Below are 23,192 nucleotides of genomic sequence, written 5' to 3'. Positions count from 1 at the left end.
CTCTGGTTGATGTCTGTATAGAGCTGTCAACTTTTCCATCGCCTGCTCTTCACACACCTTTTCTACTTTGACGACGAGACGAGCCATGCCAGGGCACGCAGATACACGATACATTTTAGAGACCATGTCAGGCCACAGACACCTACACGCCCAGCCCACGATACCATGTCACAAACGATCACATACAATGATAGAGAGATATACCGCATCATATAATTGCAAATAGTGATATCGGATAAAATTAGTTGTGGCCTTTTTGTATCTCGAGTGAATCACTTAGCCAATATCTAAGGATGTACGTACAAGAGTGTTCCAGATAGCGCCATATATGAGGATTCGCTAATCGCAGAACTTAAGAAAACCGCAAAGGAAGACTGCAATAAATCAGAAATCGAACTGAAACTCACCCCATGCAGGATAGAAATGAAATGAAATGCAAGACCTAGCCAAACACAAACCGTTGCCAATTATCCGCAAGCACCTGGACACCGTGGCGCAACTCCCATCCACGTAACTGACAAATCTGTCGAGCCACGTCTTCCAGCACCTCATCCATCTGCACACCTGCAACATGGAGATCACTTTCAATAAGAATGCGGTCCTCAGGCAAAGCCTTAATAACATCACCGACCTTCTTCCCAGCAGTACCGGAGAAATTGATAAGTTTCGAGAAAGAGAAATAAACATCCGACGGATTTGACCGATGCAAGAACTGGCGAATGGGCTCAACCGAACCGGTATAAGAGTGCATGCAGATGCGAGGCGGAAACGGCCGATACGATTTTCCACTGAGGTCGGCTGCTTTAGTGGGCTGAGATCTGTCGGGTGTCTTATCTTCATCGTCGTCTTCGTCATCATCAAATACAGCGCCTTCTGCATCTCGCTGCTTGTCTCTCTTCCGTCGCGATAGCACAACTCGTTCATGTCCTGCCCAGAGCTCCTTAAGCACTTCAAAGACCCCGCCGTGCGCTTGCACGCTATGCAGCGAGACGGCACGGTTCATTTCTCCCGCAAGCTGTAGTTGCGCTTTTAGCACGATGCGCTGGTGTTCCGGCTTGACGCGGTAAATTGAGAGACGCCGGCCCTCACGTGAGCCGGGGGTAAGCTGGTCATCTCTGTTTTCAATGTCTGTTGGATTCCATGGACTTGGTAGTCGGAATGACCTGTCCAGGCCGACTTCGCCGACTAGCGCATTCGGGAACTGCTGGAGTCGGTTTCGGGTTTCAGATATTAGTTCTGAGAGGGGCTTGGGGACAGGAAGTAAATCAACGAATGACTGGTCGTCGGCTGGAGATGGTGTGAGGACGGCGGCATAATGGGCGGACTTGTGGTCAGCTGGGTTTTGCGCAGCTGTTGGTTGTGCAGTGTCGTCCAAGATCTGATGCGAGAACCACGGGTGCCAGCCGAAGCAGGGCACTACGCGGTCTGATGTTGATTGGCCTTCTTTAGCTGAGAGTGACACTGCTGTTTGTTGTACGAGATCTTGATCTTCCCCGCGCGTGGCCATGACTGTCAGTGTTGTCGCTTTCATCTGCGGGATGTCGGCTATTGAGGCCAATGTGTCGGTGGGGTGGCAGTGGGCATCGTAAATGCCAATGTCCCAAGGGAAGGGTTCGTTCTCTGGCATGTTTTGGGGGATTTCCAACGGCAATCAGAATAGCCCTCCGGAGCTCGCTTCTAAGTTTTTGATATACAACGAGGCTGAAAGTTGCCGAAATGATGTAACTGGCGTTTTGTGCCTGGGGCATCAATCACATGCTTTCTCCGCAATTTGTTGTTTTGGTGACTTTGGTCTTAAAATGCCGAATGTCTTATAATCATGGACTTACAGTCTTTTGATCCCTTTCTGGGGATATAGACTGATTCATCCAATGTGGTCCTCTTTATCGACGTTGCTCGGGTTGCCTATCCTGGCACTCATCTCTATCCCACTCATTCTCTCAGCATGGGTTACAATCTCCGCTGCGCTCTTTGCACTAATACTCAGACTATCAGTAGTCTGCATTGAGTTATTCTGTGGATTGGTCATGCATTTCTTCTCAGTGCCAACATCACCTACCTCGTCGTTATTGACATTCACGGCATCAGAACCTACAACCCCAGCTGCTGGTAGATCAAGAAGGAATTCCAGCCAGACGACGACGCATCCTCGAAAGATAAATGACTCTCTCACTTCCTGGGTCATTGGCACCAGCCTGGATGACCCATCAAACCGTAAAATGAACTCTTATGCACGGAGCATGATCGAGGCCCACAATTTATCTACCCCAACACCCGTCTACAGAGTGCCCATAAGCGGCGATGAAAGGCGAGACTTCGAAGGCGTAGGTGGGTGGCGGTCATACCGGACATCCAAAACATGCAGCTCGCATACTCCGCACGAGAAAGCCACCGGATCAACCTCATCCTCTTCGACACATAGCACTCGCGGCGACGTCGATCCAGACGTAGACATCGACGCGGACGAGCGAGCCTGGCTTTCATTAAACAACCGACTCGAGTTCCCCTCGCATCTCATCACGCTATGCACAAGTGTGCACGCCGGAAGCACTCTAAACAGCCCCGAAAGCGCTGACTGGCGCAATGGCCGAAGCAATTTCCACTCACTGACGGGAGCAGCGGGCTCACAGGGCGTCTACTCCGGAAAGCAGCAGAATGGCTCAAGACACCACCACCGCTCTCTCACGACTTCCTCGCTAACGACCTCTGACCGGCGCACGGGTACGGGGCTCTCCCTAGCGCTGTCAACGAGGCCTGGTAACGCACCTGTCCATTCGAGGGAATACGGCCACTCGATGTTGTCCTCAACGCCAGGACTTACCGCCCCGTTCATGACGCCCCAGCCATACGCGCGGCTGGATTCGAACTCGCATTCCCAGTCGCGGTTTCCCCCGCGCGCTTTCCCTGCCAACAGCGCACCGTTCACGGGCTCCCATCCCTCCAGCTCTGGAGACGGGCTGGGCCACAGCTTTGGGAGCAATAGTAGTGGCGGAAGCTTTGCTAACGGAGGCGGGGGAGGGTACTTTTCTTTGAGACGGCCTGGGTCCTCTGGTAGCCACATTCTCTCTGGAAGAGTTAGCCCTAGTGCTAGTGGGTATAATACCCCCGGTATTGGTCCGTCGGCTGAAGAGCGTGATGCTTCATCGGTGGGGCTAGCGCGGTTGATGGCGCACTATACCACTAGCCCAAGGTATCGGAGACAAAGTATCTCTGGGCCGAATTCGAGGGGCCATGCTGCTTGGGATCGGGCTGGATGAAGGGTGATGTTCTTTTTGCCTCCTTTGCGAGACGCAAGCAGCACAAATGATAAATAAAGTGCCATGAAAGCTGCTTCTCCGACTGGAGTGTTCATGGCAAGCGTCATTTATTCTGTCCAAGTCTATATAGTTCATATTTACCGTACAGAGTTGTAGCCACATAAAGAGGGAGAGAGGCACATAGACGTCCGGGGCGAAAAAAAATTGAAAAAGCCACAATAAAGGAGCGACGAAGTATTTGCCACGAAATATCAACATCACACTCCAGCATATTTGATAGAACATTATTCACGAAAATGAGAAACAGGCCCTATCCACATCATGATGGACGACTTCTCTCCCTCTGGCTGACCTCTTCCATCTCGGTAAGCACAATACTGTTGAATTCCTCCCAGCCATCGAGATACAAGTGATGGCCAGCTTTATTCACAACGACCACTTTGGAGGAACCTTCGTCGGTACGCTGGTCCTCTGGAGTGGCCTTTTCTAGGACTTTGCGCTTTTCTGCGTCCAATCTAGCTGCTGCTGCATGACCACCAGAGACATCCATCCAGTCGTGGTCGCCATACATGAATACCACGGGGAAACCCTTCTCGCGCCGAGCGGGCGCCGAAGGGTCAGACGAAGTGGTGGAAGCGGCGACTGGATGGGGGAGGGCGCTTGTGTTTTGGATCAATTGTCTCCCGAGGCCATGGACACGGTGGATCAGAGGACTGCGAGCGAAAGCACCGGGGGCAAGAATGTATGCTAGGGCGTACTCGCCGCTACCACGAAGACTGAAGATGGAGTATGAATAGTCGTGGAGTGCCTTAGCCTCCTCGGCTGGTAGGTGGGAGAATCGACGGGAAGTCCATCCGGACACGATACGTGGCCCCAAAGGACCAGTCCACCGCACCAAACTGAAGGGGGAGATATTGGCATCCCATAAATACGCGAACCACTTGGGGAGGTTCCGTCGCGGAGCTGGAGCGGAATCAGCCTGAATTGGTTGGCGCCCAGTGATAAAGCTACCGTCGCTTGTCTTCGGTGCTGTTTCTGGAATGGCAGCAGATGAAGCGATATCTCGCTCGTCTTGAGTAACCTCGTTGGCCAAAGTTGACGCCGGAGGCTCGGACACATCTGCAGTGACAGCGTATGGGTCCTCCGGGATTCCAACCGGAGACGCCAGGATAAGCTTGTTCAGATGACCGGGGTATTTCAGCGCGTAGGCAACCGCCATGTACCCGCCGAGACTGTGTCCAAGCAAGGTAAAGCGGTCAATCTTGCGTTTGATGCGCCATTCTTCCAAGGCATCTACAAACCAAGCCTCAGCTTCCCTGATGGCGTCTTCTCTTTCTTTTGCCTTGATTTTGAATGAGGGTCGAGTGCTCCGGCCCATGCCTAGCATGTCTAAGGCATGGAGTTGCCAGCCCTTCAACCGGCTCAGTGGTTCGAAGTTTTTATAGAAGAAGCCAAGTCCGGCGCCGTAGCCGTGGAGCATAACCAAATGTTGGTCTGCTTCCTCACCAATCCTCTCCACTGAGAACTCATTGAGCGCGCGGTCTTGCCCGCTCAGTTCTACCATGCTGGAACGCCATCGGCGCGGGCCATAAGGGTCATCAAGAGATCTGGTAGTAACTTCACCCAACTGATTGGTGTCTGCACTCTCGAGGCTGGTCGGGGTAGTGCCATCGGGGAGCTCTGTTGTTTTTCCAGTCTGGAGATGGGTGGGGGGCTGGTGATGCAAGTAAGGCAGATAAGAGAGGACTTTGTGTTCGGCTGCTGCTGCAGGTATACGAGCCCACTATACAAAGCAAATCATCAGCGGGAATGCGGCAATGGGGGCTCCTTGGTTGTAGCTTACCCATTGACTGAAGCCTTCTCGGTATCCCAATGGGAAAAATGCGCGCGCCGCTGCCGCGCCAGCAGCAGCCTGAGCCGCATACGGAGTTCTCGATATCCTCTCAGGACTATTTTCAACTGGACGTTGGTGACGCCCATGAACGTCCTCATGGGACGAGTTGAGTGATTCTGACGCCATTGAAGACAGTCGGTGTCTCCGAGGATGGGTGGCAAAAACGGCTGAGCGAGGTTTGGTCTGGTGTTGAGGGACTGAATAGGGAGAGACAAGTCGCGAGGTTATGCCTGCGGTTCGCAAGTTGGGAAAACAGACGGTTTCTGCTAGCAAAAGATGGGCTGTGGCGCTCATGGACGTATAAGCAGGGAGCACGGAGACAGATCGGTCACTCCGCTTAACCCCGATAGGCGTGGCATGCGCAAAACCGGGCAGTAGAGGTGAATATCCGATGGGAAAGAGCTGATGAAAAGAAGAAATATGATGATTGAAACCCCTCGTGGAGGGCAATGGGCAATGGTCAAAGCAGAATTATTGTAGAATAGAAGTCAAGTCAACTGGGCAGATGATGTCGATCCAACTTCGCTTCCTTTCAACTTTCCGCCTTTCCCTCTCTCCTCTTCACATGCGATGACACTAATGTCCTGGGCCGGATCGGCCAAGTTTTGATTTGACTTTAACTGACGAGCTTTGCTTTTGTTGTTTTATTTTCATCTTGGGACTCTTCTACCATGGCCTCGCCTCTAGACCAGGTGGTCAAGGGTGCCCCAACACCGGATGCTCGCGCATCCACCCCAGAGCCATTGAGCTCCTCACGGTCATCCCAAGCTCACCAGCCAGATTCCTCCCCTCAACGTCCCTCGACCCCAGACCCGCTAGCACATCTGCCCTCCTCCCCGCCCCAGATCTACCTTAACCTCTTAATACTCGAAACCTCGCTGCGAGCCCAGTATTTGGCTCTGCGCGAGCGTCGCCGTCAGAACACGTTCTTCCTACTCCTACTGGCCGCTTGGCTCGCCCATTTTGCATATGCCCTTTTCCTTCGCCCGCGTGAAGATGGCCGCGGGGTCGGCGGCTCCGTCTACTGGGTGGTGGAGATGGGGGAGAAAGTCGCCCTGCTTGGCGGGGTGATTACCGCACTGCTAGTCTGGGGTACAGGGCAATGGGAACGAGGAATCAGATGGCCTCGACGCTGGCTCGCTGTCTCCAATCGCGGCCTGCGCGTGATGAACACCAAGATCATCATCATCCGCGGTCCCTTCTGGCAGGAGCTACTGTCTTACGTCTCATTCCTATTCCCGTTCTCCGCCCCGTTCTTACCCTCTCCCAATGGAAACTACCATTTTGTGGAGCAGAGCCCCGCTGATAAACGCGCTGGTGGTAGTCGGCAGCACTATCAACAGTACTACAACGGCACCGATAACGGATCCGGCTTGGTAGAAGAAGACCTCAGCCCGGGAGGCGACTACATCCGTCTCCTCCTCCTACCCAAGTCATTCTCCCCAGAATTCCGCGAAAACTGGGACGATTACCGTACAGACTTCTGGGAAAAGGAAAACGAGCGCCGTGCCCAGCTACGCCTGAAACTGCGCGAGCGCGAGCAGCACCTCGCCCGAACAGAAGGAGGCTGGCTCGGCCGACTCGGGCTTGGCTGGCGCGCCTCCCAGCGCCGCCGCCTCGTCGCAGGAACCCTGCATCGCTCAGTCGAGCCGGAGTTCAAACACCGTCTAGGCCACGGCCACCACCCCTCTATCGCGAAACTCAACCAGGAGCAGCGTGGTTCCTCCCGCCGCAACACCCGCTCCGAGTCCCATTCGCGCACTTCATCCCGCAGCACCACCCCCGTCGACACCAGCTTCGAAGACCGTCCCTCCTCCCGCTCCTCCACTTCTAGTCGGCCCCGTCGCGGAAGCACCGCCTCCGGGCAAGACGCAAGCCCGCAACAGCGGAAACGGAAGGGCTCGACGCTTCGGCGGGGTCTGTCGCCTCTTACGCAGGCGCAGATCAGAGAGGGTGTGCGTACACCGTCCTTCTCGTCTGACGACTCTGTGCTGCCTATGGGTATAGTTGAGAAAGATAAAGAGGAGGCTATACCGAATTCTGTTCCGGAAAATACTGCACCTTAGCACGAAATGTCGTTCATGCTTATACTGTTCATATCTCTATACCCTGTTTTTCTTCTCTCTTGTCATGTTCGCCAGACACTTGTTGAGATTGCTGTTTTTGGAAACTTGCATTAGCTGTGTATGCATATCCCTAGAGCGCGGTGTCGCCGGTGCTTATAGATGAACTCGGTTGCCTCGCCTATGTATGCTGTTGTGTTGCATCTGATTCCTTTGGAAAATTCCCATTTACTGCATTTTACAGTGTCAAATGAACAAACGTCTGCCAATTAGATCACATGGCATAACATGGCAGTACAATTGCAGGCGAGCTGGCCTAGGACTACCATTCAGGTCTTGATTTAAGTCAAGGATCGAGTATTCATTCGTATTTCTCGTATTGAGTCACTAATATTCCCTCACAAAGCCCACTCCATACGCCAAACACAAAAAAAACATGCGATGATATCAATCCCAATGCAATGACAAGAAAGCATGCTCATAAAACTGGATGCAGGCAGATCCAGCATTCTCCTCTTTAGCTATTTTCCACATGGACAAGGACAATACAGACAGCGCCACATAACCCAGATAAATTAGACTCGGTACACATCTTCATCGTCCTCGAGGTACATCAGGATATTGTCGTCGTTCATGACCCGCAAGGCCTGGATAGCCTCGGGGCGGGAGAAGACGTGCGAAGCGCCAAGTTGGGGTGATTCGCGAATAGCAGTATTAACAGCATTGATCAAATCATCAATCTTGCTTGTGTCGCTATCTTTGAACACCGTCTTGCCCATGAGCGGGCCTAGAGTCTGCCGGAAGACTGTCATGCGGGCAGGCGTGATCGGGACGTCTGCGGATGTGGACTGCGAGTCTGTCTGGGACTCGATGAGTTGCGAGGCTGGCTGCGAGGATGCCATTGACATCTGAGAGTCGGTTTGGGTTTGGGTGCGAGCGGTCTGGCTCGAACGCAAGCGTTGAGCGCGAGGGCTGGCTGTGTATAGACTGTCTGGGTCTTCATCCTCGTCTGGGACAGGAACACTAGACTGCGTTGCGGTACCACGTGTGCGTGCTGTGCCAGTGCGTCTACCCGGTGTCGCGGTTGATGTGCCGCGGGCGTTGGTGTCATCGTCGGAGTCGTCATCGAGTTCGGCATCGCTGTCATCATCGTCGGAATCGTCAAATGTGGTCACCTTGCGTCTCTTCCGGCGCTCGTCCTCGACCACTTCCTTGAACATGGCGAAGCGCAGGATGGCCTCGGCATTTTTAGCATCCTTCTCGTCTACGCGATTAGACAGGCGAGCCTTGGCGTGTGCAGTAGACAGACGAATTAGCGTCTCTAGGGTACGCGGGGTGATAGGTGATGTGCGACGCTTGTTGCCTGTGAGTTCATCGTTTCGCAGAGCAGAGTATGTGGCGATGACGTGGTCGGCAGCTCCCTTGGTCAAGACGGGCGTGATTCGCTTCTTGGCGTATTGAATGTACTTCTTGATGAATGGAATACTAATGATTTCCACATTCTTACCACGGCGGCGACCAGCATTGGCAGCGTCAACCATACCGCCGTGGAGCATGACATTGAACTTCTCGAAGACCTCACTTGGGGCGTTGGCATCTTGACGGTCTTCACCTCCCACGCCCAATGTTTGATTGAGCTGTTCCCGAACCGGTGCACCCTCTTCGGTGCCAGGCTGGCGGTAACGGTGCATGCGCAGAACGTGCTCTGAAATTATTCGGTCATGGGTATCCTCAATATCATCGGTCACGACGAACAGCAAATCGAAACGAGAAAGCAAGGAGTCAGGGAGAGCAATGTTCTTATGCGGGTCTTTGTGGGGATCATATTGGCCATAAATCGGATTGGCTGCTGCAAGGACACTGCAGCGAGCATTCAAGCTTGTGTGGATACCGGCCTTTGCAATTGTAACAGTCTGCTGTTCCATGACTTCGTGGATGGCGACACGATCGACATCACTCATTTTGTCGAACTCATCAATACACACCACACCACGGTCACCGAGAACCATTGCACCAGCCTCCAGTCGACGTTCGCCGGTCTCCTTGTCAGATGTAACAGCAGCAGTCAAACCGACACCGGACGAACCGCGACCCGTGGTAGCGATCGCCAATGGTGCAGTATTCAACACGAAACGAAGAAGCTGGGACTTCGCAGTCGAGGGATCACCAACCATAAGGATGTTGATATCACCACGAAGATGAGTTCCGTTATCTAAGTTCTTCTCCATTCCACCAAGAAGCATCAGGAGGATGGCTTTCTTGATGTAGTCATGCCCGTGGATACTAGGAGCCAGGGACTTGGACAACAAGTCAAACACATTCTTCTTCTTGGCAATCTGATTAATGTTTCGAATGTCGGTATCCGTAAGCACGGCCTCTGCAATGCCTCCACCGCTCTTCGAAGACAACTGGATAATGTTGTTCGCCATGATGACGGTGCGGAAAGTCGACGAGCCACTGCCTCCGTTACCAAGGGTACGGTAGATACCCACCAACTGGATTCTATCGCCAGGCTTGGCAGTGTCGACGAGGTCATCGTCCAAAATGACATCGACACTTCGGGGCAATTGTCCTGCCGGGGCACGTTCGGGCATTTCTTGGATAGAAATCGACTGGTGGTCGAGATATGTTGAGTAACCGTACTCGGTGATGAGCTAGAAATTGTCTCATTAGACTCAAATAATTGATTGAGATTGTCCAAGCTGGACTCACCGGGTTCTTCTCATCATCCTCTTGGGGGTAAACGTTCAAACTGGTTGCACCGCTGGCACCCATAGTCTGATCACGATATTTTCTGGCGACAAACCGATCTCTCCTTTCGACATAGTGAACACTCTGGATGATCTTCGGGCGTACCAGAGAGCATTTTGTCACAATGCCCTCCAGAGAGACCATGTGGTTCAAGTGTTCTGACCCCAACGTGCGCGGGTTGGAAGAAAATTCTCCGAATGCGCCGACATAAGCGCAGTAGTAGTTCTGTCAATATCGTTAGACATTCGATGTCTGCTAAGAACCGTCCAAAAACTGAATACCCACCGCATCATCCGAGGTTTCTCTAAGTGGTCGACCAGGCAGGGTTTTGACAACCGCCTTCAAGGCTGCGTCAAAGGCTTGTGAATAATCAAATGGCGAAGAAAGCAGCCTACATACGTTAGTGAGTGAACCCAATTCCACATCATATAGAGGGGTAATTTACCCATCGGCAAGCTCCCGGTTGTGTGCTCTGATTTCATCGATGCTGACCTGTCCGGAATTATCAGCACCATCTCCTGGCAAGATATGTCGCATATCCACGCACCGTCAATCGTCGCCCACCCTTGTTCAGCATAACCACAATATCCGCTCGATAACTGCCCAAATCTGTTAGATGCATATTATAGCATATTGATCGTCGTGGTCGAACCTGCGTGCCCGTGCATCATCTGAAAAAAAGACGTTGTTAGCTCAAGGGACGACAACACACGACCCAATGGACTTACTAGGGTCAAGAAATTCAGTTGCGGCACGCACGCGATCCTGCGCGGCCTCATCACGTAGTTGTAAACCGTCCATGATGTGTGATGCAATATAGTGTGGTGGGAAGGAGGGAGTCGAGGGGCCTTTGGGATTTCCCGATTTGCTAAAGTGGAACGCGTAAAGTTGCACGCGAGGAAGGCGCGTCCCACGGATACCACGTGCCGTGCTGAGTCAGCGAATAATTTTTCAGCGGGCTATATAAGCCGCCATCCCCCCGATCCTTTTCTTCTTCTTCAAGCGACTCTACGTACGTTCTCCTCCCCCCCAACAGTTGGAAACCTTCTGGGTTTTCACATTGGACTTTGGCATTTTGAACTTATTCACTGACTTTTTTCCTCCCACAGTTCAAAGAATCACTTTAGAGTAGACGTCCCCTTTCTAAACTCTTTTAAAAGAGCCACAGAATCTCCACCCTTGCTGATGACTACATGTCCTCGATGCCCTAAAGTGAAACCTTTTTACTCCCGCCTCGACTGTCACGCGTGCTGTCCGCAGTGTCTGTGTTTCGGTCTAGGGAGTGGTGATGATCTTGACCTGGTCTCGACGTCTTGACTTCGGTCGGTCGGTCCTGGTGGGTGTCGAGGAGGTCTGAAAGGTCCTCTTCCATTCTGGTTGTTGGTATGGAGCGCTGTGTGAGATCCCTTGGTTCTATTCAATATCGGTCCACAATGAAAATATTTTCAATTCCACTTAAATCCTCTTCGAAAAAGTAATCTCTCGTAGCTTCCTTGTAATGCTTCGTTAGCGCTGTCTATGTATGCTAGTAGATATCCAACAAGGATCATTACCGATGCCTAATTCCTTGCACTTGTCTGCGTTTGTCCAAGGTACCCTTGCATAGTCAAGATAAATACAGACCCTGCCACAAAGTCTTTACCCACTCCCCATTTTCCCACCAAACCTGACCAACTTTGAAACTTATTCTCTTAACGAATTCAAAGTCATATTGTAACTTGTTTTATTTTCATTTTTATATCATTTATCGCTTCAAACCTAAGGTAATATATTATAAATTATACCAGTAAGTATTTTGGATAGAATTCTAATCGCGAGTCTAGTATGGGAGCCACTATATATAATGGAGGTTCATCTTGGCATTTGGATTTTAATCAGTTACCACTCAATAGCGATACGTATTGGACCATTCGGAAAGAAATATTTCGCTAATCCGATAATAACCTTTTATTGAAAATCATCTGAAAAATCATTACTGTGTAGATTATTGAGACAATAGGGTTCAATGTTGGTCGGTTTTGGTGGGAAAATAGGGAGTGGGAAGATACTTCATAACGGCTATGTAGTAGGAACTACGATGTCTTCTTGGACGTCTTCTCCCTTCTCTTATGGGTAGAAACACGAAAGAAGAAAGTGGGCTACACAATACGGGCAACTTATATAACCAGTTATGCTCAATGAAAGTTGGATAATCTCATATATATTGTACAAAATCAAATAATAAAAACAGGATATATAAAAGAAGCTAAAATTACAGTGACTATATATACATGGAGCACATTGCTCAGCGGTCGTCGCCCGGTCCATCCCTGGGTGTCCAAGGTCCCTTGTGTTTATTTCGCACAGTGTCTCGTTGTGGTGGCGTCCGTCCGCGCTTCACATGGAGCCCAGCATCGGTCTTGAAGAGACGGTGGTTTGGAGTATCCAGTTTCCACTTGCGATTATGCTTGTCAAACAGTTGCCGCGCGGGGGTCGGCCTCCTGGTGTTGGCACGTTGCATCTTGGCCAGACGTCGTTCGTAGACACTGGCGAGCCCGATGTCATTGTTTTCGTACGCCCTAGCAATAAACGTCTTGTACCTCTTGGTTCGTTCCTCCCAGGAAACTGTCTCCTCGAAATGCTCGCAAACCGTGGTTTCCAGGTCAATTCGGTCCTCGCGAGGAAGGATGCTCGCCAAAGGACCCAAGACTTTCTGTTGGCCACCGGAAAGTAAGCCAGACATATTGCACTCGTTCACGGAAGGCTCGGAGTATTCGTCTTTGTTCAATTCGAGAGGCTCCTTAGTCGCATCATCAAAGCTGCGCTCATGCATGTCGTGCCTGGGGCCAAGAGCACCAGAGCGGGAGGAGAACAGATGGGCCGGGCGTGGGAGGGGATGGCTTCTCGGCGCCTTACCGCGAAGAATTACACCCTGATGTTTATCAGGCGAGTATGGCATCGCAGCAAGGACATCAACAGTCTTCGGTGCAATTTTGTGGATATTCGCCAGATTCTCATTCCCCTGCGCAATACTTGTTTGCCGGAGCCGTTGCAGTGTGCTGGCTAGATGCACCATGGTGGGGTAATGAGGGTGCATATAATCGGGCTCAATTTTGCGCCAATGCTTTCGGGCCAATCTTCCCATCATCCTGCGAGGTTTGGTGGCACCCGAGCGACCTTCAAGATGGAGGATTGTCACGGGGGCATTAATTGGCCTCACGCCATACCCCTTGAGAAACCATGACCAACCAGGGAAATGAGCAATGAACTTCTCTTCGAATATTCTAAAAGCCTCCACATTGTCGGAATAAATATCAGATGTCGCAAGTACTCTAACGTAAGTTGACCAATTGAAACCAGTCAATGCAAAGCCAGCTGCCTGAACTTCCGCCACAACCTGATGTATTCTTTCAGACATGCCTCGGCGAGCCAAAGACTCCAGGTAAATCGAAAGTGGATTGTCCAGAATGAAGCGTCGGGCAGGAATGATTTTGGGCTTTTCTGCTTGTGTGGTGGACATCGAAAGAATTGATGGGAGAGGGGGGACTCGATTGGCGCTGGCTGGGGTAACGTCGAAGATCGTGCAAAGAGGGTTTTATCAAGGTCAAAGGTTCTCGCTTCCTCGCTTGCCCTTTCCATAATACTGTTCCAGCACTCTTCCACTTTCTCATAGTTATTGATTTCCGAATAGGCATTCATAACGGCTTTGACGAAATCTATCGGCAAGGATCCCAATGAATCGCCGTCTGATGATCCCGCAGTTCGTCTGAGTTGCATGTAACGGGTGAAAATTTGGAGTGCCTTTTCGGCGCCACCTTGGGTGCCGTATGCGTCGACCAGACGCTGATAGTGCGTTGCAGTGAAAGACTCAACAGCAGAGCCCTCTGACCGTCGACCGTCGACTGGTGCCGGATTGGCATTAAATTGTGCGATTGATGCAGAAATTCTCTTTTCTGCGTTCTCCAAGACGATGTCTTCAACGGGAGTTTGAAGATCTTTTGCGTTTTCCACGTCTCTCGCAGTCTGCATTCTCAAATTCAACAGGCTCGCCTCCATCCCAATCCGACCGAAGCGTGCTTCGATTTCGCGGGAGAGGATGTGTACCATATCACGGTTCCGTTGCTTCACATACCCAAGCAAGAGAATGGAATAATGAACCTTGGTAGCTTGCAAACCGACTTCATGCATCTTCCTGAGAGTATCTTGCGCACGATGCACCTGCTTAGAATAGACATAAGCAGCCATAATAGCCGCGTAAGTCATTTGGTCAGGTTTCAGGCCTAGCCGTCCCATGCGGTCAAGGACGCGTCGGAAGGAAAACTTTGATATCCTGAATGCATACCGCATTAGAAGAAAATTCCACATTCGCAAGGGAGATCCTCCCACCGCTAAATTCCAGCTGTTTGCGACCAGCTCTTCCGCATGACCCAATTGCCCATTCTTGCAGTACACCATAACGGCCGTATCAAGCATTGGCCTCGAGATTGGTACTCGACGCTTCTGCGCCTCTTTGAGCAATTGACGGATAGCCTCGACGTCGCCTCGCTCGGCGAAAATCCCCATCAGTGTGCCAAATGTGTAAGAGCTGGGCTGCACATAATTTTCTCGCATTTCCGAGAAGGTCGAAACAGCACCTGATAAATCCTTGGCAGTGGCGTACGCCAGAAGCAGTATATTCCAGCAATTTGTGTTCAGCGGGAGACCAAATTCCGTAGGAATTCGCTCGAATTGTCGCCGTGTCTCAGCCACATCACCTAGCCGCGCATGAACGGTAAGAAGTGGGGCCACCGACCTTTGACTCTTCGGGTGGCCGTGATCAGCCAGCAACCTATCGAACAGGTCTTGGACAGTTTGCACATCCCCAATCTTTGAAAAAGCACCCATGATCTCATGGTATGAGCGGAGGCTTGGTCTGTTGTATTCATTGAAGTGCGCCTCTTCGTCCAAAAAGTATATCATGCTTTCTGTCATGTTGAACTCCAACAAGCGATCAAGGATAGCACGGATCGTGTGCAGGAACGGCGTTACATCCGGAGATTCTAATCGCATTTGCCGATAAATAACAATGCACTTGACAAATTCTGACCTGTGCTTCGATCCTAGGAAGACTCCCATCAAATCAAAATAGTGTCTATTGGTGAAAAGACCAAGAGAGCGGAATCTGCGCAACAGCGAAAGCAAAGTTGGTATCGGTGTGGCCTTGACCATGTCATGAGAAGCGATGAAGCGCGTAATTAGACGGCGAGCGAGGTCTTCCTTTGCAGCACTAAGCTTCCCGGTACTCTGCAAGTGGCCAGATAAAGAAAAGATATGCCTAGAAAAGGAATATTCAGGCAACTGAAAGCGATCAAACCGATCCAGTAAAGAGTCCAATGGCAGTCGCTCGTTTTCAGGGGGCTCCAATAGCGAGCCCCAGAGCGAGGTAACTTTGGACCACTGTCTATGTCTCACCATGTGCACTAGACACTGCGAGATTATGTCTTGAGCAAATGGCGTGGAAATGGCTTGCCGACAGATCAAGTACAAATGCAAGGGTTTCCCGGGTGAAAGAAGCTGCGAGCTTATAATGTTCTCGAAGTCTGATTTTGTGCGATCTTCAGGCGAAATTTCGTTGAATAGTTTCCATGCTCGTTCTCGTTGCTTTGCTTGAACCGATTTGCTCAGATAAGCACAGAGTACAGGCCTGAGGTTCGATGGAAACCCAGCTGCGACGTACAGTACCCAAGCTTTATCGAATTCGGTCCCGTCCTTCTCAAGGAAAGCACGGAGCGATGCGCTGGCTTTCCCGGCCTTATCGAGAGATTCTGGAGATCGAGGCACTCGCTCCTTGGATGCGTCGTTGTGGCTGGGTGAAGGGTTTGATGTAGTTTGGGGAAGACTTGAAATGGAAACATAAGACCTGGAAAAGCCTAAGTTTGGTCTTCTCCGAAATCCAGTCCTGTTTTGGGAGCGAGGCAGACGCGAAGCTACCAGTGTTTGAGCCAGCCGAGGACATAAAAATTCGAGCGATGGCCCTATTCCATCTCTTGACTCTCTGGTTTTGCGCTGAGTGCTAAGAATGGGGGACGATCGTTGGCCCGACGCCTGCAGAAGCGCGACAAACCATTGAGGAGCGTCCGCTCCGGCATCATTGTGCTTCCAGAAATGTCCAGACAAGCAGCTTCTGTTTCGTAACACGCCATTCGAATCTTGAAGGAAAAGCCGGCCCGCGTTCTCGAGGGAGCCTGTTGCACGTTCGAGCATCACCCCCAAATGCAGTTTCAAGCCGTAGGATGCCGGTATGATTTCGTTTCCCGTGTTATATTTGGTTCGAAAGATCTGTATAGATAATCATGTGTCAGAAAGTTGTCCTGGCTCTGAGTACAACAAGAAATTGGGCAAATTGTCCTTGGTGGTGCCATTCGTACCAGGGAAGGAAAACCGGACCCGTCGACTTGTAAAATACAACGCCGCTCTCACACAAGTCCAGGGCATAAGCTTCCAATCAAAACCCAAGCACCTTGATTTAAACAAAAAGGCAGCGAACGGTAAATGCGAGGTCCCATAAGCTTGGAGAAAACAACGCAAAAGATTCGGAGGTGCATGAAATTGCCGTGGTTTCACCGCCTTTGCCGAGCCCACCACTTCAACCGTGTCCCTCCAATTCTCATCACGAGGACACCGAATAAAGGAACAAGACGGGTAATATATCATGGAGGTGACCGACTTTATCTTCAAGGAGAGGGAGGAAGTTCTCCTTGTGGGAGACTACAATGCCTACCGGGCGCACACTACCAGAAAACTGCAGAAACTCCGCAAGAAGCTTGGTCAGGCCACTGTCAAAGGCCGCAAGTATACTGCCAAACCAGCTGTGACTGCTGAAAACGTTGGAAGCAATGTATCGTATGTCACTTACTCATATTCTTTTCCCCCAATTGCTTCATCGATTAGTTTCTGACTGATGCTAGATATGTACATCTTTTGCTTCTTAGTTCCGAACGAGCTTGGGCACAAGCAATGCACATGAAGTCCACGCATTCCGCAGATACTTCCACAAAGGGCATCTCTGGTGCTGCTCGGCGTCACATTATTTCTCGACTGAACAAAGCCACTGGGTACGCACAGCATCTAGTCTCGCTGCTTCACGAACAAGCATTTTCTGGGGCAAGTGATGTGGATATCCTGGAGACTCGGGCTTATTTGGCAATGATTTCCGGCACTCTGTGGCTTGAAAAGCGAAGATGGGAACAGTGTCTCCAAGACTACTCCATCGCAAGGGTGATTTATACAGCTCTGGGACAGAGGGTCAAGAAAGACGCTTTTCGGGACCTGCTGTCGGGGACTGTTGACCCAAGTCTCCGATACGCGGCTTATCAGATGAAGCTCCCCCGCTCCAAACCTACTTCATCGCTGGCCATTGAATTCTTCCCATTGCATTCTGAGATTCGCGCCGAGGTTGAGAAGGTCGATCCCTCTTGTCTCGCTGAGGAAGCAGCCGGTACTCGACGAACTGCAGAAGGAGAAGTGCAGGAATTGCCCCAATCTGTCACTTGGAGATCGAGAACTGTCCCACTGGATGATGCCTCGATTTCTCAATCGTTAGCTGCTGCTTCAGCCGCGGAGGCTCGCCTCACTAGTTGGTTGGCAGACTCAGGGAAGTCCGCCGCTGCTAAGGAGAAAGCTGCTGCATATGACAACGTGATTATTGCTAGTCAGGATGCCGTCGACGCTACGAAATCTGCCATTGATGACCTGGCTAGTGAGGGTGTTGATCCCAGTGATAAGAGAATGCAGGCACTGCAAATCACTCGAACTGCAGTTAATTACACCTTGGTTGGCTGGCGAGTTGGCCGTAACCGGGTGTTGTGTGGAGAAAGAGACGGGTTGTCATTTGAGGAACAGCAACCCACAACGGGTGGAAAGGAAACCACAAAGCAGGCAACAGGCAATGGCAAGAAGTTGAACAAGCTCCGTGAGCGGGTCGTCCTGTATGATTCGACACTCCAGAGCTTGGAATTTATTCTCGAGCTTCCGGGTGTTGCGGCCGACTCGGCCTTCGTGCAGGATCTAGAGGCAAAGCGGCACTACTTCCGTGCTCTCAGGTATGGCTCTTATCACAATCCTCATTGGTTCCCGCAACTAATCATAACCCCCTGCCTTTAGATGTCTTGCCTTAGGAAGATCCCATGGAGTGCTTTCGAAGTCAAAGGAGGCTCTCGCGCTGTTTTCTCAAGCCCTGAGCCTTGCCGCCTCCGCTTCTCCCCAGTCAGCAACAGATGCTGAAGGTGTCCCAAAGCTCGACGTCTCCCAAGTGCAAGCAAGTAACTTGGAGTCAACTTTACGAGAATTGGTTGCTCGGTATCGTGGACTTGTTACTCTGGAGAAGTTGACTGCTGAAGAGGCGTCACAATCGAGCCAGCGACCAGTGGTGGAACGACTACAACATTTCGCAGGATCGGGACTGGACCTTAATAATCTGGTGCCTTACCCACCTCAAATGCAGCCCATCCCTGTCAAGCCCTTGTTCCTCGACGTGGCATGGAACTATATTGATTATCCGCGCGAAGGTGGTCAGCGACAGGAGGTTCCTGCTCAGACACCAGCTCAAGCCCAAGGTCCTGTGGAAGAAGAAACGAAAGGCCGTCGTGGATGGTTTGGTTTTGGTGGTCGTTGAAGGTCCTTTCATAGATGCCATGCTACGAATACCCATTGATTCAGATGTTCCTATTGAAACATGTCCGTAATAACTTGGATTGTGTACTTTCGTACTAGTACGACGTGTACGTTGTAGTAACAAGCACAAGCACGTGCATATCGAAACCCTTACTTGACGTCTGACCAATCAACGGCGATGCAACTCTCGGGAATTCCCTAGCCGGGGTCACGTCGTGCTGAGTAATGGTGATATGGCTTTGCGCTCACTTGTCTGTATTTTGGGGATTTGATACTCCGTATATGATATAGAGGCTTTACAGCTTGTTTTTATTAGGAATTCGAATTCTCAACCTTGGAACGAGAACAAAAATCAGCATTGAACCTCTATCATACTCTCATACCATCATCAATACTAGGCCCGGCTCGGAAATTAGTACTGAGAATCCCTCGAACTATAGGCTAAAGCAGAGACTGTACCAAAAATAATCCATGGATAATTAAAATACAAGTAATAAATAAGAATTCAAACCAGAATTGGACATTAATTACGCCAAATAAATCGAAACACAAATGATTTATGCATTGATATGGACTTATGGACTAATGGAATATTGGACATCCCGCGGCCTCCCGTGTAATTGGCGTTCCCGCCCCTGAGCCCCAGTCAATTCTTTCTCCCCTCTCTCCACTCGCTTTTTCCCTTTTTGTTCAGGGTTCGGTCCTCCCTTCTCCGTTCGCAATTCCCCTTTCTCCTCAATCCTGGAACTTCGACCCCGTGGACTCCCCAATATGGTCGAAATGGCCAACCTCACTGGGAGCTTCGTCTCACCATCGGCGGATGCGACGGTCTCGCCCCAACTTTTCGCGCCGGCCGGTCTCGTTGCCTCCATATTGGATGGCTTCACGATCTGGAAGGGCTTGTTGACTTTCTTGGTTGCCGCTATCATCTATGACCAGTGTGAGTGCCAATGCGACTTGGGTGCCTCTGAAATCGCATCTTGGAACTAATCCAACCCCCCTATTTACAGTCAAGTACCACTACCTCAAGGGTGCAATTGTTGGCCCTATGTACAAGATCCCCTTTATGGGCCCGTTCCTCCAATCAGTCAACCCAAAATTCACCGAATATAAGGCCAAATGGGACAGCGGAGAGCTCAGCTGTGTATCTGTTTTCCACAAGTGAGAAGCCCCCCATATGTACTTATTTCCTTTGGGTCTGTTCTCTAACACTATACCACAAAGGTTCGTCGTCATTGCGTCGACTCGTGATATGTCCCGGAAGATTTTCAACTCGCCCACCTATGTCAAGCCCTGTGTGGTGGACGCCGCGCACAAGCTTCTCGGCAAGACCAATTGGGTCTTCTTGGACGGTAAGGCCCATGTGGATTATCGCAAGGGTCTGAACGGATTGTTCACTCGCCAGGCTCTGGCCATGTACCTTCCCCGTGCTGAGGAGGTCTTCAACTCCTACAATCAGCGCTTCCTCGAGAAGTCCGCCGCCACCAACTACACCCCGACCCCCTGGATGTCCGAGTTCCGTGAGCTCATGTGTGCTCTGTCTTGCCGTACCTTTGTCGGTTACTACATCACTGATGAGGGTGTCCAGAAAATTGCCGATGACTACTATCTGATCACTGCCGCCCTTGAGCTGGTTAACTTCCCTATCATCCTTCCCTACACTAAGACCTGGTACGGCAAGAAGGCCGCCGATATGGTGCTTATGGAGTTCACCAAGTGTGCTGCCAAGTCCAAGGCCCGCATGGCTGCCGGCGGCGAGATCTCTTGTATCATGGACGCCTGGGTTAAGGCCCAGCTGGATTCCGCCGCGTACCGCGAGAAGATTGAGAAGGGAATCCAGGTCGATTCTTCAGAGAAGCCTAGCCAGGTTCTTCGTGAATTCTCCGACTATGAAATTGCCCAGACTATCTTCACCTTCCTGTTCGCTTCTCAAGATGCAACCAGTGCCGCCTCCACCTGGTTGTTCCAGCTGATGGCCGATCGCCCCGAAATCCTGGACAAGGTCCGTGAGGAGAACCTTAAAATCCGTAACGGTGATCGCACTCTCCCTGCCACAATGGATATGCTCGACAACATGCCCTACACCCGCGCCGTCGTTAAGGAGACACTGCGCTACCGTCCCCCTGTCATCATGGTTCCCTACTTGGTCAAGAAGGACTTCCCTATCAGCGAGACTGTCACCGTCTCCAAGGGCTCTATGATCATTCCCTCCGTCTGGCCCGCATGCCACGACGAGGAGGCTTACCCCAACGCCGACTCGTTCGATCCAGACCGCTGGATCACCGGTACCGCCGAGCAGCAGACCAAGAACTGGCTGGTCTTCGGTACAGGTCCCCACTACTGTCTGGGCCAAACCTACGCTCAACTTTCTCTGATGTCCATGATTGGTAAGGCCAGCATGGTGATGGACTGGGAGCACACCCCTACCCCCGAGTCGGAGGATATCAAGGTGTTTGCCACTATCTTCCCTCAGGTATGTTCAAGCTTATATTCCCTTCCGATGATCAGTTGTCTAACACATATCAGGATGACTGTCTTCTTACATTCCGCCCCCGTGCCTAAATTCTCCTCTTTTGTACAAAAACCAAAACGAAGCCGGAACCCAGCCCCGTTTTCTGGACAGAGGGCTTGGTTACGTTGATATGATGCCTTCCTGTCCTGGAGACGGGGTGGCCCGCTGACACTTTCTTCTTTCTCATTCTATTTCGATGCATGATGAAAGCTCGATCCAGGAAAAGTCTTTAGCATATGTTTCTCTTTAGAGAGACCTTTCATACCCTTTTGCAAAGAAGCCCCTATTGCGATTATGATTACCTATTGCCCGTGAGGGGTCGCAGGGGGGTTTCTTGTTTCTATTCTCCAGTGACTACTCCTAGAGCCATGCATATTAGAACAATATTAATTATCTTTTTCTGTTTGGATATTTATGACATGTTAAATAACTCTTCATATGCTTGAATTGACCAAACACATATTTCCTCACATGGCCCGACGTATAGGCTAAAGCTCTTTGTTTGTCTTTTTCTCTTCATTCGACAAGTTCGTCTACATAGTCATAAGAACTGACAATTGATAGGGTTATGGTTTATTTAACATAGCCTTTTTGGTTTACTAGAGAGGACCTGACCTGTCTTGTCTGTACGATACATGTGTATGATTCGAGTAAAATTGTGTCAGTCACAGGGTCTCATTTACTTGATATAAACTCCACTATATCATGCTATCTCTACAAGGTCTAGTAACATGAAAGCCAAGCAGAATATATATTAACTCTTAAATGACAACTTAGCTATAAATTATCAATTGAGCCATTCCTACCAATCAAGATCCCAATATCGCTCAACAAAACTTGTACAATACTTCGCGAATAGCCCATAACGAGGAAAGAAAAGCCCCAAACCAGTAGGCGGTCATGTGTGGCAGACATTGACATCACGATCCCGCAGTTACGTCCGGAGGTGTAATAACTCCCGACTCACCTCCGCGGACAATCAAATCCAGAATTTAAACAATGGCATCGACATTATCATCGAAGATCCAGCGGTCCACTATTGTGCTGTCATCCACTGTAGTCAGAACCCCGGCGCGCAGCACGGCATCACCAGCCGCGGCCTTGCACCGAGCTATCTCCGCACCGACAAGAGGCCTGGCCACTTCACCTCAGAACCGTACCTTGCGCAGCCGCCTGGCACCACCATGCAGCCTACGAACAAAGTCCATCCCGAACACCAAGAGTCCGCGCCAAGTGCAGACGCGGTGGAACAGCGATGAGGCGAGCCCAATCAAACTCCGGGAATGGGGTTTCGAAGAAGTATGTACTCCCCGAGCGGATGAGTCTTTCGTCATTCCACTTCTACCCCGATTACTTCGAATTCTATTCTCTTTTGAAACCAGCACCGCAAAGAACCAGCCACGAAAACCATTGTTCCACATCTAACAAAACCCAAATCTAGATCAACGCCGCCCTCCCAACGTCAACACCAAGCCCGACCCACAAGCCCGTAATCCTCATCGACGTGCGCGAGCCCGCCGAACTCAAAGGCACGGGTGTTATCCCGTCTGCAGTCTGCATCCCGCTTGCATCGCAGGGTGATGCGTTGTATCTCACGCCGGATGAATTCGAGACCCGGTTCGGGTTCCCTAAGCCTGATCCTGCGGAGAGTGAGGGCGAGCCTGCGCAGATGGTCTTCTATTGTAAGGCTGGGGTGCGGGCTAAGGCGGCGGCGCAGATGGCTGTGCAGGCTGGATATGACCCTGCTAATGTTGGGGTTTATATGGGTAGTTGGTTGGATTGGGAGAGACATGGGGGGAAGGTTGAGAAGTGGGAAGGCGATGATTTTTGAAGTAGTGAGGTTGAAGTAATGCTCATTTGTTAAGTGCTTATAGTTGCTTCTGGGGATAAGGGTAGTTCGCTGCTGGGTGGTAAGTCTAGAAGAGGATTGTACATACTGCATAATGCCGAATAGGATTATTGAAGGGTAGATAGATCATCTGGTTTATTCTGATATCCCGAAGCAACCTTTTGATTTGGTCTATGTCCTAAAAAAGGACTGATTTAGTACCGAGGCTGATCAAATCGCTCCCGTGAAAGACATA

The 23,192-nt window shown here is 50.8% G+C and overlaps 10 protein-coding genes across 10 annotated transcripts; 5 read left to right on the top strand and 5 right to left on the bottom strand.

Annotated features, from left to right (window-relative positions):
- Positions 1 to 442: 442 nt before the first annotated feature.
- N7525_010915 (TatD family hydrolase) lies at positions 443 to 1,627 on the bottom strand (the record flags this gene model as incomplete). The annotated part of the gene is made up of 1 exon (XM_002561101.2): positions 443 to 1,627. The coding sequence occupies one exon, from the start codon at positions 1,625 to 1,627 to the stop codon at positions 443 to 445; it is 1,185 nt and encodes a 394-aa protein (XP_002561147.1).
- A 400-nt stretch (positions 1,628 to 2,027) lies between these two features.
- Positions 2,028 to 3,257, top strand: N7525_010914 (uncharacterized protein; the record flags this gene model as incomplete). Its single annotated transcript, XM_002561102.2, has 1 exon — positions 2,028 to 3,257. The coding sequence occupies one exon, from the start codon at positions 2,028 to 2,030 to the stop codon at positions 3,255 to 3,257; it is 1,230 nt and encodes a 409-aa protein (XP_002561148.2).
- A 319-nt stretch (positions 3,258 to 3,576) lies between these two features.
- On the bottom strand, positions 3,577 to 5,277 carry N7525_010913 (putative alpha/beta hydrolase; the record flags this gene model as incomplete). Its single annotated transcript, XM_002561103.1, has 2 exons — positions 3,577 to 5,040; positions 5,101 to 5,277. The coding sequence occupies 2 exons, from the start codon at positions 5,275 to 5,277 to the stop codon at positions 3,577 to 3,579; spliced, it is 1,641 nt and encodes a 546-aa protein (XP_002561149.1).
- A 545-nt stretch (positions 5,278 to 5,822) lies between these two features.
- Positions 5,823 to 7,217, top strand: N7525_010912 (Spo7-like protein; the record flags this gene model as incomplete). Its single annotated transcript, XM_002561104.1, has 1 exon — positions 5,823 to 7,217. The coding sequence occupies one exon, from the start codon at positions 5,823 to 5,825 to the stop codon at positions 7,215 to 7,217; it is 1,395 nt and encodes a 464-aa protein (XP_002561150.1).
- A 572-nt stretch (positions 7,218 to 7,789) lies between these two features.
- On the bottom strand, positions 7,790 to 10,766 carry N7525_010911 (MCM DNA helicase complex subunit MCM3; the record flags this gene model as incomplete). Its single annotated transcript, XM_002561105.1, has 7 exons — positions 7,790 to 9,868; positions 9,927 to 10,190; positions 10,251 to 10,356; positions 10,411 to 10,457; positions 10,513 to 10,564; positions 10,618 to 10,636; positions 10,694 to 10,766. The coding sequence occupies 7 exons, from the start codon at positions 10,764 to 10,766 to the stop codon at positions 7,790 to 7,792; spliced, it is 2,640 nt and encodes an 879-aa protein (XP_002561151.1).
- A 317-nt stretch (positions 10,767 to 11,083) lies between these two features.
- On the bottom strand, positions 11,084 to 11,337 carry N7525_010910 (uncharacterized protein; the record flags this gene model as incomplete). The annotated part of the gene is made up of 2 exons (XM_061215276.1): positions 11,084 to 11,172; positions 11,193 to 11,337. 2 exons carry the CDS (start codon positions 11,335 to 11,337, stop codon positions 11,084 to 11,086), a joined length of 234 nt encoding a protein of 77 aa, XP_061067788.1.
- A 912-nt stretch (positions 11,338 to 12,249) lies between these two features.
- Positions 12,250 to 16,187, bottom strand: N7525_010909 (putative translation regulator (Cya5); the record flags this gene model as incomplete). The annotated part of the gene is made up of 2 exons (XM_061215275.1): positions 12,250 to 13,276; positions 13,342 to 16,187. 2 exons carry the CDS (start codon positions 16,185 to 16,187, stop codon positions 12,250 to 12,252), a joined length of 3,873 nt encoding a protein of 1,290 aa, XP_061067787.1.
- Positions 16,188 to 16,635: 448 nt separating this feature from the next.
- N7525_010908 (signal recognition particle subunit SRP68) lies at positions 16,636 to 18,597 on the top strand (the record flags this gene model as incomplete). Its single annotated transcript, XM_002561107.2, has 3 exons — positions 16,636 to 16,826; positions 16,892 to 18,025; positions 18,087 to 18,597. 3 exons carry the CDS (start codon positions 16,636 to 16,638, stop codon positions 18,595 to 18,597), a joined length of 1,836 nt encoding a protein of 611 aa, XP_002561153.2.
- Positions 18,598 to 19,367: 770 nt separating this feature from the next.
- Positions 19,368 to 21,158, top strand: erg5 (C-22 sterol desaturase erg5; the record flags this gene model as incomplete). The annotated part of the gene is made up of 4 exons (XM_002561108.2): positions 19,368 to 19,536; positions 19,607 to 19,757; positions 19,821 to 21,069; positions 21,123 to 21,158. The coding sequence occupies 4 exons, from the start codon at positions 19,368 to 19,370 to the stop codon at positions 21,156 to 21,158; spliced, it is 1,605 nt and encodes a 534-aa protein (XP_002561154.2).
- Positions 21,159 to 22,107: 949 nt separating this feature from the next.
- Positions 22,108 to 22,939, top strand: N7525_010906 (rhodanese-like domain-containing protein; the record flags this gene model as incomplete). Its single annotated transcript, XM_002561109.1, has 2 exons — positions 22,108 to 22,407; positions 22,550 to 22,939. 2 exons carry the CDS (start codon positions 22,108 to 22,110, stop codon positions 22,937 to 22,939), a joined length of 690 nt encoding a protein of 229 aa, XP_002561155.1.
- Between the last annotated feature and the right edge of the window lie 253 nt (positions 22,940 to 23,192).

Source organism: Penicillium rubens (assembly GCF_028828025.1).
Source record: "Penicillium rubens strain IBT 27055 chromosome Unknown utg000004l_segment0_segment0, whole genome shotgun sequence".
NCBI classification, from domain to species: domain Eukaryota; kingdom Fungi; phylum Ascomycota; class Eurotiomycetes; order Eurotiales; family Aspergillaceae; genus Penicillium; species Penicillium rubens.
Note: the sequence above shows the minus strand (reverse complement) of the source record. Positions and strands in the feature narration are given on the sequence as shown.